Genomic DNA, 15,535 nt, shown 5'->3' on the forward strand with positions numbered 1-15,535 from the left:
TATGCGTTTGGGTTCGGCTAAGCCAGGCCTCCCCGGCCGCGGGTGCCACGGGAAAGGCGATCGCACGCACAGCCTGGACACAGCCCCAGGGCACGCCGGGACGAGCGCCAGCTGCTGAGCTCCCGCCAGCCCCGCGCCCCCGGGACCCCCGGCCGGCGCCTCCAGCGCGTCCCCGGCCGGACTCGCCGCCGAGGGAGGGGGCGGCGGAAGCCCCGCGGCGGGCGGCCCCGGGAGCCCCGCGCAGGCGGGCGGGCCCCGCCGCGGGACACCGCCCGCCCTCCCTTCCCGCCAATGACGGCCGGGGCCGTCACGGCGGCGCGTCACGCGGGCGGGCGCCAAGATGGCGAAGGTGTCGGAGATGTACGACGTGACCTGGGAAGGTAACGTCGCGGCCCGCCGGCCGCCGGGGCGAGGCCCGGACCGGCCGACCGCCGCGCGCAGGGCGGGGGCGGCGGTGCCCGCAGCTGCGCGGCAGGGCCGGGCCGGGGGCTGTGCGCCGGGGCCGGGCGGTGGCGGTACCCAGGCGGGGCCGGGGGGCGGCAGCGGCGGTGAGGGCGGTTGGGGCAGCTGCCGGGCTGCCCGGGCTGAGGGGGCCGGCCGGCAGAAGCGCAGTCGGCGAGCTCTGCTCAGCCCGGCGGTGGCCGCCGGTCCGGCGGCTGGCAGCGCGCACGTCGCCCGGCGGGCGGGGAGGGCCCCGCGCCGGCCCCGGGGCGCGACGGGGTGGGGGCCCGGCGGGGGCGCGCTCCTCAGGCGCCGGTACGGGCCGGGGCCCTCCAGCCGCTGCCTCCGCTCTGCGGCGCCGGACCCCGTTCCCCCAGAGGACGGCGGCGGGGCGTTGCCGGCACCGCCCCCCACCCCCCAAATGCTAACACAGCACTTAGAAGGAAAGCGGCCTCTTCTCTTGGTTGGGTCAGCAGTTTGGGTCGTATAGTTCGCCTTTTGGTGCACCTGAAAATTATCTGATGTTTTCCTAAAACTTGATTAATAAGCGTTTGTGGAGGAGCACCCAGAAGCTCTGAAGTGACATAAAAGTTTATGAAACTGCTGCTTGCCCAGCCTTTCTAGCGTTCATACCTGATCATAATGTTTGTTGGTTTTGTTTTTTTTTTATAGCAATACTTCTTGAGGTTTACTGGATGTTCCCAGTGGTTCTATTCTCGTAAGCAGTATGTGTTCAAATGTGAGTTCATACAGCACTCGAGCCCATTACAGCCTCTTATCAGAAATAAATTAATGCTTCTCCATAATTTTGGCCATAAAGGGTGAACCTTTAGCTAGGTGGTGCCATGCATTACAAACACTATACAGTAGAGAAGGTAATGCAGAGAGAGGCTATGTGATCTTTGAGGTTTTTGGTTACCACTAATCTGTGAAGAAATAACTGAGCAGTAGAATAATTCCCTGAGCATAGGTTATTGGTCAGTTTGGTTTTGTAGGGATGGGGTTATGAGGAGGAACATCGCATGGGATGTATTTTAGCAGATGCCAGTGGCATCTGGCACATAACCATTCTGCATTAATTCCTTTACTTGTAAAACAGGAGTAACAGTTTCCTGCTCATCAGAAACGGCGCCCATGCTGTCCTTCCTGCACCTTTTTCTGTTTGACTCTGAAGCAAAACAAAATGGAACTTGAAAGATTAAGTTTTCAGCTCAAATTGCATTAATCTCAGAAAACATTTTATCTGGTATTGGAGAAAATAGTGCTGTAACTAAATGATGAAGGATGAAGAAGAGGGCTTTCCTGCTAGTGTGTCTGGTGGTTGGTTTATAGATACTTTTGCTCTGATACTTGATTGCATCACCATGATGTCATGAGACTGATTTAGCGCTTTGGGAAAAGCTTGGTTGCTCATTCCTTTATCTCTTTTGCGAGGAGGTATGGCAGTTGTGAAGCTCAGCTGGGACAGAGACCAGGCAGGCCACTGTACGGGATGGGAAGTTGTATGGAGCATTGCTGGTGTGAGTGTTGGGCTTTCCCAGAAGTTGCTCTAAAACAGCTTGTGTGAGGGACTTTTCCAGTTTTTTATTTTGCTTGAACATACATTGTTACAGAAAGCAGAGATTTAGGGTGTGTCACAGTTTGAGGCTGGGCCGGCCACTAACAAATGACAGACACTCTCTACTAACCCCTCTCCTCTCCCAAAAGGGAAAAGGAAAGAGAACAAGGGAGAGGGACTTTATGGTTTGGAAAAGAAAAGTAAAACAGCTTTAATGAAACAATAACAGTAAAAGAAAATATAAGAATAAGGAAATAGTGAAGTATATATAATATGTACAAATATATACAAACCCAACACCGAACCCAACTCCCCACACCCTGATGACAATACGTCACCACCACACTGCAGGGCTGACACTGGGGCAGTCCCAGGCTGGACTTGGCAGCAAGCAGGGACGGGATGCAGGAGCTGGACTCAAGCACTGGATTCAGGGATGCACGGATCAGGATCAATGACAGAAGAACAGACAGAGTCCACCTCAGATGTCGGCCATCGAAGAAGAGAGCGAGACCCTCGTGATCTCTCAGCTTTATACTGAATATGACGTGTATGGGATGGAATACTCTGTTGGTCAGGTTTGGGTCACCTGTCCAGTTCGCTGCTCCCTTCAGGTGTGACCCTTTTCACTCCCGGCACCCCAACATGGAGTACAAGAGTTAGCAGTGACCTTGGTCGCTAGAAGAACAAGTATAAGCAAGGGCCTCTCTGCATCCCATTCCTTGGTACGAACTATAAACATCAGGCCTTATCACTGCTAGGAGCAGTCACTGTCTGGAAAAGCATGCTGCTGTTTCAGAAAATGTCGTTAGTTAGAGGAGACTTAACTGAAAAGTTAAAGCACTAAAACAGAATTAGTTCTGGTTTAGCCCAAACCACGACGGTGTTTTCCTCCTGTTGTTCTCAGGCGTCAGTGATTGGAAAGAGAAATGAGATTTTTCAAGGGATAGGTAACGTGCACTATGGATGTTTCGGTACATTTTGCCCTAGATTGTTTTGGCTGAGAGCGTGGCAGAGTTGTCCTCTAATGTGAAGGCCGTGTATAGAATGCCTAAGCTTACTGCTCTTGGGCTTGGCTAGTTCACGCTTGAGGTGAGTGTCCTACTCTTAGAAATAACCTCCATATTCGATTTCCAAGAGTTTTGATTGACGTTTGCAGCATCATGCTAGGTGCGTGGTTTTGCATATGGGTATGTTGAATGAAAAATGTTTGGGGACCAGCTGGGGGGTTTTATCATATCAGCTTCTCTGTTGGTATCTTCCAGATTACATCAAAATGAAAGAGTTGGAGGGCAGGGGAAGATCTGCACTGGTACCAGGGGCTGTCTCTGCTTCAGAAGCACACATTTGAAAAATTACTTTTCCTCTTATTTTAAGAGATGGAAAGTAAAGTGAAAATGAATGGAGTCCTGGAAGAGATCACAGAAAGACTCTCTCGGAGAAGAAGGCTTTTCTCTCTTCTCCATGTGTGCTTTAACAGATCCCTGGTGCAATGAGGCTTTTTGTGGGTGGGGTGATCTCAGCAGTGTTGTGAGCTAGTTCCTAGCAAAGAACTTGAAGACAGTTCTAGGAATTTAAAGTAGCTCATCTTGACTTTGTCTAAAATGGTTAATTTCTATGAAACCAGGTGTATGGTCTAAACAAGATGGTTTTTACTTACATACTGTTCACAGATGAAACTGTGGTTGGCAGTTAGGGAAGAAGGATAAAGTGAGACAGTTGAAGTACTGTTTGTACCTTGCTTAACTTTTCACTCAGGTTCTTTGTGGCAAAGGTGGGAGTTTAAATGTGATTAAATTCTGTGTTAGGTAAACACATTGTACAGGTGCTTAGGAAAGATAGCGGAAAATAACTGTGTTTTGTACTGCTGGAGCCATCGTCTTTTCCTTTCTTTGCTTTGTGTGCTGCTGTGTCTCAAGCTTTAAAGCGTATTTTGAAATCTGTGGAGCAGGAAAATGTTTCATGTAACTTCAAGGTCTTGACCAATGGACTGAGTTGATCCAAATATGGCTTCGGGGTGCTATGGTATTAAAAGAAATCCTTATATCTGGATGTGCTTCATGTATTTTACAACTTGCTTGTTTGAGATGAAGGTGATATGTTGCTCCTTCTCTTTTTTTTTGGTCACCATTGCTACTTGTCCTGTAGAAAATGACATGATACATGAAAGATGGATGTGGCCCATGAGTGGAAATACTAAAAAAAAAAAAAAAACAAAAAAAACCCAAGAAGGAAAAAAATTACACCTGTAAAACTTCATTTTAGGAACAGGTTCTGGAGTACACAAGTTAACTCCCATGTGCAGAATTAGCATGGTCTGCAAATGAAGCAGTCATGATAGTCAAGAACTAATGACAATTGGCTTTCACAGAAAAGTCATCTGACATATTGTCGGAATTGGACGAAATAAACCAGGTTATCTTTTCTTTCTTTACCTTGCACAGAAACAGCATAGCGGTAACAACTCAAGCCGGGCTAAAAAGAAGCGGTGGCTTTTGGTTAGTGATAGATGGGCTTTGTGGAGATCTTTGAGTGCTGTCATGGCAACTCTTGTTTTGTTCAGTAATTCTTCACTGGATATCAAAACCAAAAAGAGAAAGGGATGGCATAGTCTCTAAATTTCTTTTAATATAAATTGAAAACAGGTGAAAAGAATATTTTGGAAGATTTTTAATAGCTCATTATGACTGTTGCTTAAGTTAGATCAGTTTTCTGGGTTATTAAGTTAGTATTACTATTTTCTGTATTAAAAATTGCACTGCTTAAGAGTGGCACATTAAGAGTTTTTATTACATGTTCACATGAGACTTTTTCAAGGAATTCTTTGTAATTTTTGAAAATAACATAAAATGCTTTATAAGATGAAGTTTAACAGTCTGTGTTTGTGAGGCCATTGCCTTGCAAATGTATGTATCCGGGAACATGATACATAACAAGGAGAAAATCCCAAACGAATTTAAAAACTCAACACTTCTGTCCTTAATGTCTCTAGTCATTAGAGTCCACTTTAGATGATAAAATTGCTTCCTTCTTATGATTTAGGCACTGAATTCGTATTTGTTTGTATGGAAAGACTCTAGGAAACAGAAACATTTTATCACTACCATAATCTATGTGCAGTTCCGTGTTGGTAAGGTGTTTTTGTTGTGTTCCGTGCTGTGTTCGCTTGTTTTAGGTATTTTTAATTTTCAGTTGTAATCAAAGAGACGGGTCGCTTTGCTCTGAATTTTATATATGAATTTATGGGATTACAGCAGGCAAAGGTGAGATGCTGGGGTTTAGTTGAGGCCACTTCCTTCATGTCTCCGGGTGCTTTTAGGTATCAAGGACTTGAAATCCATGATTCAACTACACAATCAAAGTATAAGTATTTATAAGAGGATTACTTCGTATCTGGTTGCTCAGGCCAAATTGACTGACGCCTTAACAGACACAAAAATGTTTCTTTTGGCTTGCTGCAGAGGCCAGCATGTTTTTAGGGAGCAGCAAACGTTGTGGCAAGTGCGTCTGCTCCTTTGAACTTGTAATGTTTTGATTCATGTGTGCAAAGCTTCTAATTTAAGAGAACCTAAGACTAAACCAAATGTATCCATTGCTGGGGACCAGCCTATATGCTTGAACAGGAGTAATTGTAATTAAAACTAGACATTTCTGTAACGTTTTTTTCTTCCTAAAATCCGGGATTGCTACTGCCCAGCCTTGTATTATGTGCTGTATGTACATTTATCTCCAAGTCTTCAATTATTACTGGCGGACTCTTTTGATAACTTTCTTAGTAAAAAATGCATTGTTTGACAACATTGTAAAAAGCCTCTTTTTTTTACTGCAGTTTTTAACAATTTCTTCTACCTTTTGCTTAAAATTCAGTGTTTCTGAAACTGATGAGCCTCTGGATAGATTCACATTAATGAGAATTTTTTTTTACGCTTTTTTTTTTGGGCATCAGCTGATATACTGTTCTCTGGCCTGCATTTTTTTTCCATCTCTGTAAATACCGTACTTGGGTGATGAATGGTAGATAGGCGTTCTGTTAACACATAATTCAGACACTATTCCATTTGGAATCGCCCTGGAATGGAGGCATTGATAACTTCCAAGTAAATGAGTGGGTAGAAACCAGACGGCTTATTTATTTTTATGCGTTTAGCTTGTCAGCTTTTGTGAATGTTTGTGTTCTCACATTCTTGCTGTCTAACTTTGAATTTCCAGGGACCATCATGTGTCTAGAACCATTTAACTTTACCCATGCATATGAAATGTAACACTGTGGTGGTTTTGGTTGACTTTCAAAATACAAAATGTAGCACAATAAGAGTCTTACAAGCGATCCAAGATCACTTCAGGTAGACGGAAGAAAGTTCAGTGCTTAATTTTTAACTGTCAGTTATGTCAACTGTGTGTTTTGAAGTGCAAGAAAAACTGACAGTGTGTATATCCATTGTTGTGTTTGTTTTTCCAGCTGTTGTAAAGTTTTTTAAAAAATACTGTCAACAGTTGTCATGGTATCTTCATACTAATAAACCCACTATATTAATGAAAACTATTTTCCTTAAGTTTCCTCAAAATTTGTTTTTCTGTATGGAACATCTACATGTATAGAAGTGTATATAATTGTATATAAAATCACATTCTTGGCAATTCCCTGATCTAGAGGATGAATAAAACCTAGGTTAGGTAGTGCTTTGTAGCTGACTTCATGAATATGCCTGCCGTCTTGGAGACCTGATCGATCCATAGTAAATGTATGAGTAAATGTATGAGATACTTGAAACATAGTAAATGTTTCAAGAGTGAACTCTTGAAACAAAAATCCTGATGCTGAAATAAACCTTCTTTTCTATCTTAACTAAATAGTGATCATTCTTTATGCCTTTCCTGGTGTAGAAAGTTTTCACTTCCATGTCTGCCTTTCTTGTGGCTCCTTTCCGTAGGAGCATGTAGATTCTTTTTAGAGTGGAAGTTCACAGCATTTTGCTTACAGTGACAAACGTGAGCAATGGTTGAGTTCTCATAGTTTTTTCTGATACTTCAAGTGAATATTTATTCACCTGGAGCAGAAATGCAATTTCAGTATTTTAGTATTGTTTGTAAATGTAAGTGTGAAACTAATTGGGAGAAATCTCTCGTAGCTTGTTTTTCCTAAGCATGGGTAATGTCCATTAAATTTTATTATTTATTGGATAACTAGGTGTAAGGGGTTTTTACTGCATATGTTACTAACCTGAGAGAGTACAAACTTAGACTTGATTATATATGTGTATCTCGATTGTATATATATATGTATATATATACACACACGTATAAAATAAGCTAGTTGTATTGGTTAATATATGTAATATGTTAGAGCATGAGCACGGTTTGTGTGATACGGTTTCAGAGGTCTGGTACACCTGTCTGTTCTCTAGTAGTTTTCTAATATTAGTAGAAGTCACTTTTTTAGATTTATTGCTCTCTAAACCCATCTTCATATGCATATTTTCCAGAAAAACAACTCAAATTCCATTACCATCTGGGAATCTCAATATTTTAATTTTTTTTTCTCCCCTTTGCCCCCAGATATGCGTGATAAAATGAGGAAATGGAGGGAAGAAAACTACCGAAACAGTGAACAGATAGTGGATGTTGGAGAAGAGTTAATTAATGAATATGCATCTAAACTTGGAGATGACAGTAAGTAAACAGTTATTATTTTAAAAACTTCCATTGTCTGATTTTGTTTTCTCTTTTCAGCCTTTCTTTTTTATGCCGGTGTTGCCTTTCTGTATCTGCTGATGTTGATGATATAGATGTTACTTTCTTAGTCTAATAGGCTGCCAGAATTCTAGATTTTATTTCTTTCCCAAATATGGGCTGCAGGGAAAACAGATGGGAAAATTTCCTACTGGAACTGTTAAGTTTGCTATATTAGTAGTAAGACCATGATGTGAAGACTTAGCATGAAACTGTTAATCTCGCTGTCATTTGACTGATTTTTTTGTTCTTCAACACTGTGGCAAAAATTTAAAAGTATCTTTTTGTAATAGAGAAAACTATTTCTTAATCAAGTATTACATAATGCAGGAATTAATATTAAGGCCATTTTTATTATATCATTACATTTGTGATACTATAGTTGAAGGTAAGCCTAAGTTTCCATTGTTCATGAAATTATTATTTTCAGGGGATTTTGACTACCTTGCACTAATTTCAGTAGACAGAAGCTTGGATGTAACTTTTCTTTCTAAAAGAGAATTGTTTAGAAACATGCCACAATACAATAGCACTCTTTACTGTAAGCATAAAATAAAGTATAAAAAAGTGCTATCAAGGTTGTATGGGTTTGCATATTAATCTCACACAGGTTTTATTTTAATGCTTATTCTTCTTCTTTTTCCATTTTTTATAATTCAGGTAATTTAATATAGACATTCTTTAATGCATTTCTCTTGTAGTTCTTTGATTTTTATTAACTGCTGTTACATAGTCACAAGTGAATTTTAGCCACCACAGCAGTGCATTGTATTTACAAATAAAAGTTACAATATTCCATACAAATAACATTGTTCAGCTTGAGTACGTTAACTTTAACTTCAAATATGTAACTTCATACAGTGTTCCAGGAATTAGAATCCACATTGTCATTTCAGAAAGACACTTTGCCTCCCTTTCTTGTCAGGTGAGGAATCTTTCAGTATTGGGTTTGGGGTTCTGCAGATAGGATTTATTTTATATCGATGCTTTGCCCTGGTTCTGTCTTGCACCCTCCAAGCTGTAATTCTGTTCTGGAGTTCTTTCCATTGTGAGAAACTTGGCCACTGCGAATGTTGGACTTTTTGAGTATAAGTACATGGATAACCTACCCAAAGTGTCATGTATTGAAGACATCTCTATGCATAGCAGTGAGTCATGAAGTGCACTTGGAGATTCAGTGCCTGAACAAGATACTGCACGGTGAGGGTGTCTGGCACTGCAACTGTGAGGAACGTGCTTGTTTTTAGACTGCATCAGTAGGCTTAATACAGCCATCCACAAGAGAGTTGTGGTAGGTTCAGTCTGCTGTAGAAGAACTTTGAGAACTAACCTTGATTCTTCTTTCTTCTTAACCCTGATGTTAGCAATTTATGAGAACTATATTTTAGTAAGAAATTGTTGAGGAGCTTGATATTCCTTTTGTATCTTACTGATGCCTTTCTGAAACACTGTTCAAGTAATACAGGTGGAGACATTTGAGGAGGAACAAGGAGAGAAGGGATGGAAAGAGTTAACAGGATTCAGGCAGTTCCTGCCCTGAGCCTTGAAGAAGAGTAAAGGAAGATAACGGGGAAGAAAGCGGTGCGGGTGCAGACCGTTAGATATGAGAGGAACGCAAGCCTGCGGGACAGCAGCCAGTGGGGTTAGCGGTAGTAGTGCGTGAACAATGCCTGTACACCAATCACAGCTTGCTTAGTGGTGCGGGTACTAGTAGAGAAAAGTATATAATGATGCTGTAACAAACAATAAAGGTCTTCGGTTTATCCCCAATCAGAGTCCGTGCCTTAATCCGCCATAGGCATTCATTTCTTATCAGTGTTGAGTTTGTCCTTCTTTTCAAGATACATATATTTTATTCTTTCATAAACTTGACATTCAGGATTCATAAGATAAATTAGCTGCAGTGTTCCTAAGGTTCTTAGCCAATGCGTAAAAGTATCAGAAATTTATTTATGTCTTTGCATTCTGCTTATTTTATTTTTTTTTAGTATCAGAATGGCAATTGCACACAGTTTTTTAAAACAAACAAAAAACAACAACCAGAAAAAAACCCCAAACACCTAGAGTAGACCTGGAATTCTTTCTTGGGTAGCCATGGAAGGTGAATGAGTTGTGTATGATAGATGTTACTCTTGTTGCTTCATGTGTTTTCAGAAAATACCCGAGTACTACAATGGCTAATTTCAGAATGCCTATAGAAGGGAAAACAATGAATGCAATGGGTATCTTTTGGGTATCTCTGTAATTTGGCTCCTTGGGCAGAAGACATCCAGTGTAATTGGGGAAAAAAAATTAGCATTATTAGAGTTCTTAAAATTTTAAAATTTTTAAAATTAAAAAACCTGTATTGAATATTGAATTTATATTGATAAATACTATTCTCCACATCATAACTTCAGTGAAAAGTTGGTATTTTCTTACGGACAATCAGTAGTCCAAACCTGGACTTCAAAGTGGAGGAGTAAGACATTTGGCTTTTTTTGTTTGGTGGGTTTTTTTGTTTGTTTTTTTTTTTTTAAAGCTTGAACAAGAAAGCCTTAGTACAGATTAGAAAAACACATCCCTCTGGACTGATTACTTGGTTCTCTTACAAGTGTTCTTTTCCCTAAAATCTGATACTAACCCGTGCTAGGGTTAGAGTATCGAAGTAGGGGTTTGATTGAATGGGGAGAGCCATTTCATAAGCTGTGAAAGTATCTTATTCTTCTGTTTAGAATTTTTTGAAAAACATAATTTATAATTTATATTATGGATGTTATCTGTATTTTGTCTGTATCTGTGTATGTATTTTTACATTAATGGAGAAAAGGTATAAATTATATAATAGAATATATGTCTTACGGATATTTCTGGTGGGGAAGAGGAGTTGCAGGCAAATAAATGCCTGTTTCTCTTCTTTTGTATACTTAGCGAGAAATAGTATTTTCTTTAAAAAAGTGGAAATTCATACCACAGAAACTATTTTTAAAAACGAGAAGACCTTTGTTAGTTTTATTTTCATAGAGTCACAGAAAGGTTTGGGTTGGAAGGGACCTTAAAGACCACCTAGTTCCACCCCGCTGCCATGGACAGGGACACCTTCCACTAGAGCAGGTTGCTCCAAGCCCCATCCAGCCTGGCCTTGAACACTACCAGGGAGGGGGCAGCCACAGCTTCTCTGGGCAATTTGTTCCAGTGTCTCACCACCCTCACAGTGAAGAACTTCTTCCTTACATCTAATCTAAATCTCCTCTCTTTCAGTTTAAAACTGTTACCCTTTGTCCTATCACTACATGCCCTTGTGAAAAAGTCCTTCCCTGTCTTTCCTGTAAGCCCCATTTAGGTACTGGAATATACTTTATTTTATGCTTTTATTTATTTTATATTTTTATTTTGTTAAATACTTGCTTCTATATTAGTTGCATGAACTATTGAGTGCATCTGATTGTATTTATATGAGTTCAAAGCACTTAGTACTTCTAATACTCATGTTACGTGCTTCCCTCTATCGTAATGTCTCTTTTTCTTACATAGCTACACTGTTAAGTTCTTTACGTTCGAGAGCTCGGTAGGCCTAGAACAGAAATAATGTAATCTGTCATTGATTTAGAGGAAGTGTTCAACTCCAGGAAGAAGATAACATTTGTAGGACTTTCGGCAGTGAAACAGTTAAGGGAAATTTGTTTTCTTTCTAGCCCAAGTGGCTGGTTTCGAGGTCTGACCAGAGAGCAAGTCCTAATGGGGATCTGCTTAGAAGACTGCAGCTATAGTATTAGGAAAAGCAGAGAATTAGAGCTTTTTTGCCTTTCAAGATGTCAAAAGGTACTTTGTTTTACTAAAAGCCATAAAACTGCCTAAATGCGTTTTTAATTAATTCCAGCAGTTTCTTAAAATGTCCCTGTTTCAGTAGTGTTCCACAGGAGTAGGAGGGGAAAAATATACGGACAGAATTCATTAATCTTATTTACATTGTAGGTGTTTCCCATTATCTTAAAAAATCAATTATCTGCATTTAATGTCTCTTTTGTGTCTAGTTTGGATAATATATGAGCAGGTGATGATTGCTGCCCTGGACTGCAGTCGGGATGATTTGGCATTGGTAAGTTTTCAAGTTGACTTTTCCCTCAAACCTTAAGTTTTATTTCTGGGTATCTCTTCCAGATAGTTCTTTGGATAGTTACAGAACATTCTGAACTCCATAGCTTGGATTTGTAGAATATCTATTGAGAAATACACTGCTGGGAAGAAACCACCTCCACCCACCTTCTCTAATGTGTAACTTTTGTTTAGACAGATCAAGTCTCTTCCAATAGCCATGAAAATATTTACAGCTACTCTGGTGTGGGCTAAATGTCAAGAATAATATTGAAGTTGCCATATTGTACAGAGTGTTTGTTTATTGAAAACCTCTCAAATTATATTGGGTTTTTTAATGCTTTGAGGTAAAATGTCCTGTCATGCATATCATATTATATGTCATGTAGGCTATCATCAAAGAAAGTCATTGACATACTGGAGCAAGTCCTCAAGATGCATAAGGAGCTGGACTGCATAATGTATAAGGAAAGGCTGAGAGATCTGGGTTTGTTAAGTCCTGAGAAAGCTAAGAAGGGATTGTATTGTTATCTTTGAATATGTACTAATGAGAAGGTATAAAGAAGGTGGAGACAGATTTTTGTAAGTATGCAGCAAAAGACAAGTGTGAGAGATGTAAGATGCAACAAAGGAAATTCCAATTAGATATCAGGTTTTTAACAACGGGGTTAGTGAAAAGTTGGGGACAAGTGGCACAGAGGAGCTATGGAATCTCCTTTGGAGATGCTCAGAAACAGGATGGAATTTAGCCCTGCACTCACGTGGAAGCTGACTCTGTTTTGAGTGGGGATTTGGAGGTCACCTCCAAAGGTCCCTTGAAATCCAAATTATTCCGTGATTCTCAATAAAAATATTATTGGTGGATATTTGGGTTTAGTCGTTTTGTATGCAAAATTATTTGAATTATACCAATAACAATTTAGATAAAATTATTTTATTTAGAACTGTAACACCTGTTCACTAAAGATGAAAAAACACGAAAAGAAATAAAAAATGCAATGAAGCTTATTTAGTCCTTTAAAGGCAGCGACTGAAAAAGGCAAAGTGTGTTTTGCAGGGAAATTTTAGTAATCTTTCCATCCTTCCTTCACAAAACGCTGGGAAAAAACCATGAGCATGTCTTGTTCCCTGAAAGCCAGCAAGCTTGAGATAATTCTAAGTGAAAGGAAAGATATTGTAAGGAGTGCAGGTCTTTCATGGGGCTTACTCTTCCAGTGCCTTGTTTTCTGTCAGATGGCAAAATACCCCAAAAAGTCTTTGAGCTTTGTGTGGTGTCATTTGGGTGAAACTTAATGGTCTGTGATATACAAGGGGTCAGACTAGAGGATGTAGTTGGGAGAAGGGCAGTTTGAAAGTAGGCAGAACTAGTCGTGTTTATCTCACATCTCATAGGTATATGGTAAAGTGGAGTACACTGGAAAATAGAGCACAACATGCTGAACTTGTCGTGAACCCACTGAACTTCCCTTTCTTTTGTTCCTCAGAAGAAAATACTGTTGTAGTATAGCTGTCTGTTTAAACAAAACCAAATAGACTTGCTGTTTAAATACATATATTTCTGTGTTCTGGTTAATATCTAAACCAGTTTTGGCCTTTATTTTAAGGTCTTTTTAGGAAGACTTTCACAAAATTGTTGAGGGAGCCAGTGTTGAAAGATCAGTTGTGAAACACTATTTATTTTTACTAACACTGGCAGGGATTTTAAATTTTGTTTTCTGTGCCCTCTAAGGAATATTGCTTGAGATGAGGGAGCGCAACAATTTATATGCAGCTCAGAAAGAGGTTAAAATTAAAAGCTCGCCGGGAAAATTAGTTGGGTTTTTATTATTTTTAAATCTGATTGATTTATGATAAAGAAGTAGTTAATTCAAACAAGTCAACATTGTATGTGACTTTTTGCTACAGCTGTAGCCCCAAAGTATGACAAACAGCTTTGGAACTTCTGTTTTCTAGCAGTGAGCTTTTGACAGCTGTGGTGCATTTTGCTTAGGGGACAGGTCTCATCTGCTCCAAAAGAAGAGGCTGAGATGGTTTTTCAGAGTAATTTATCTGACTTTTTTTTTTTTTTCCTGTTTCTTTCATCTTTATTACTGTTGTCCTCTCTGTCCTGCGCAAAATAACTGTGTGTAATGTAAGCGCCTACTTTGATCAGCCAGTTTTTTCATGTGCATATGTTAGTGAAATCAGCTTCTGTTGGCAGGCACTTGCACTACCAGCGTTTTACATGCTGAAGTCCAGATTTATATTTCTTTGGCTTTGTCAGACCTTTAAAATTAAAACCCAATGTGATTAAAAAAATCAGAAAGCGAATTAACTGCAAATTAGTGTCACATACAAATGTGATTTGCCATTGTAACTGCTGAGTTTCTGAAAGAATCTTGGAAGTAGATTATTGACATAGTGCAGAGTCGGTCCTCAGTAGCATAGGTTGTTATGGGGATTACAGGTTAAATTTGAAAAGAGAACATTAGGTGCTGCTGAATCCAGAACATTTCGAAGATATATTTAGCGTGGTTTATTGATGCACTTTTGTTTTCAGAAGTGTTGCAGTGAGTTGTTCATGACTGTGTCACAACTTTTCATGTCACTTTATTGTGCCTGATGTCTTACTGTACAGGAGCGTATTTTGGCCCTGTGGCTGCTGTATTCAAATGAATAATGGTCGTGTAGAGATCTAATGTGAACAGTTCTCGTCTTGTAGTACTCCCGCACTTGAGTGCTACTTCATCAGGGTTTTTTACATTGTCAGTGGGGTTTTTTAAGGTATTAACAGTCCATCTGCAGATTGTGGAGTTTAGTATTACTGCACATGTTACAATTTTTGACATCTAAAAATTTTATTGGAGGAAAGCGGTGCACGTTTTTATACTGCAAAATCACTGTCCTTCGAGATGTCCATATCAGGGAGCCACAGGGTGGATTTATTGTCTGCAAAAGTTCTTTTTGAAATCTAGAAGGTTATTTGGATTGTAAAAGCTAGAGTGAAACTACTTCTCTGGAATTTTATTTTAAGTTTTCATGTCTTGTAAGAATGTTCACAAATTAGTTCTGATGTCATGTAACGTGATGCTTAGTACATGTAGATTTTTTATGGCAATTTGTTGTCCAGAACAGCAGCAGTTCACCTAGACATCACTCAAAGTGCCAGTAAACTGTTTCTGTGCTAAACCTGAGTCTTGCTGTGCTGAAATTGCATTGAGATCTTGGTTCATTGGAAACTAAGATGATCATGATGAAAATATGCTGTGCTTAATTGAGACTAAGTATTACTTCTTTGCTTACTGTTTCCTTTCTCTTCCTTCTCTATTTTTTTGCGTATGAAGAGATGCGAATATTTCTCTGCAGTGCTCTAGCAGCCTGTTTATCTACAGAAACAGAGGGAACCTACTAGTTTTTCTGATTTGCTTCTGTATTTTTCCTTTGGCCAGTGGATGTGATGAGATGGAACAGAGTATGTAGATAGGCCTCTGCTAGAACCTTAGGTCTGAAGAACAGGTTTATAAGCTGAGTTGTATAAATAAATGCCTGGAAAAGGAGGGTTCAGTGTGAAGCTTTTAATGTGATTCCAACCACCAGTCTTTTTAGAGCCTGGGGACTGTCCTGCCTCCCACCATAATGAGTCAGCTACAAACTTTGCAGTGTTATCTAGCCACATTCATGATATGGTTAGAGTTAGTTTGCTCTGGGGAAGTTGTGACTCAGTCCCTCTACCAATCATCTTTTTTTGCTAAT

General features: G+C 40.0%; 1 protein-coding gene across 1 annotated transcript in view; it reads left to right on the plus strand.

The window, feature by feature from the left end:
• Positions 1 to 340: 340 nt before the first annotated feature.
• Positions 341 to 15,535, plus strand: part of EMC2 (ER membrane protein complex subunit 2) — a 43,877-nt gene continuing 28,682 nt past the window's right edge. Inside the window, exons 1-3 of the mRNA XM_086465377.1 lie at positions 341 to 380; positions 7,556 to 7,669; positions 11,743 to 11,807. Coding sequence (XP_086321503.1) covers positions 341 to 380; positions 7,556 to 7,669; positions 11,743 to 11,807 — 219 coding nt within the window. The remainder of the gene's footprint in view (positions 381 to 7,555; positions 7,670 to 11,742; positions 11,808 to 15,535) is intronic.

The sequence above is a fragment of the Leptosomus discolor genome, chromosome 5 (genome assembly GCF_034619465.1).
Source record: "Leptosomus discolor isolate bLepDis1 chromosome 5, bLepDis1.hap2, whole genome shotgun sequence".
In the NCBI taxonomy this organism is placed as follows: domain Eukaryota; kingdom Metazoa; phylum Chordata; class Aves; order Leptosomiformes; family Leptosomidae; genus Leptosomus; species Leptosomus discolor.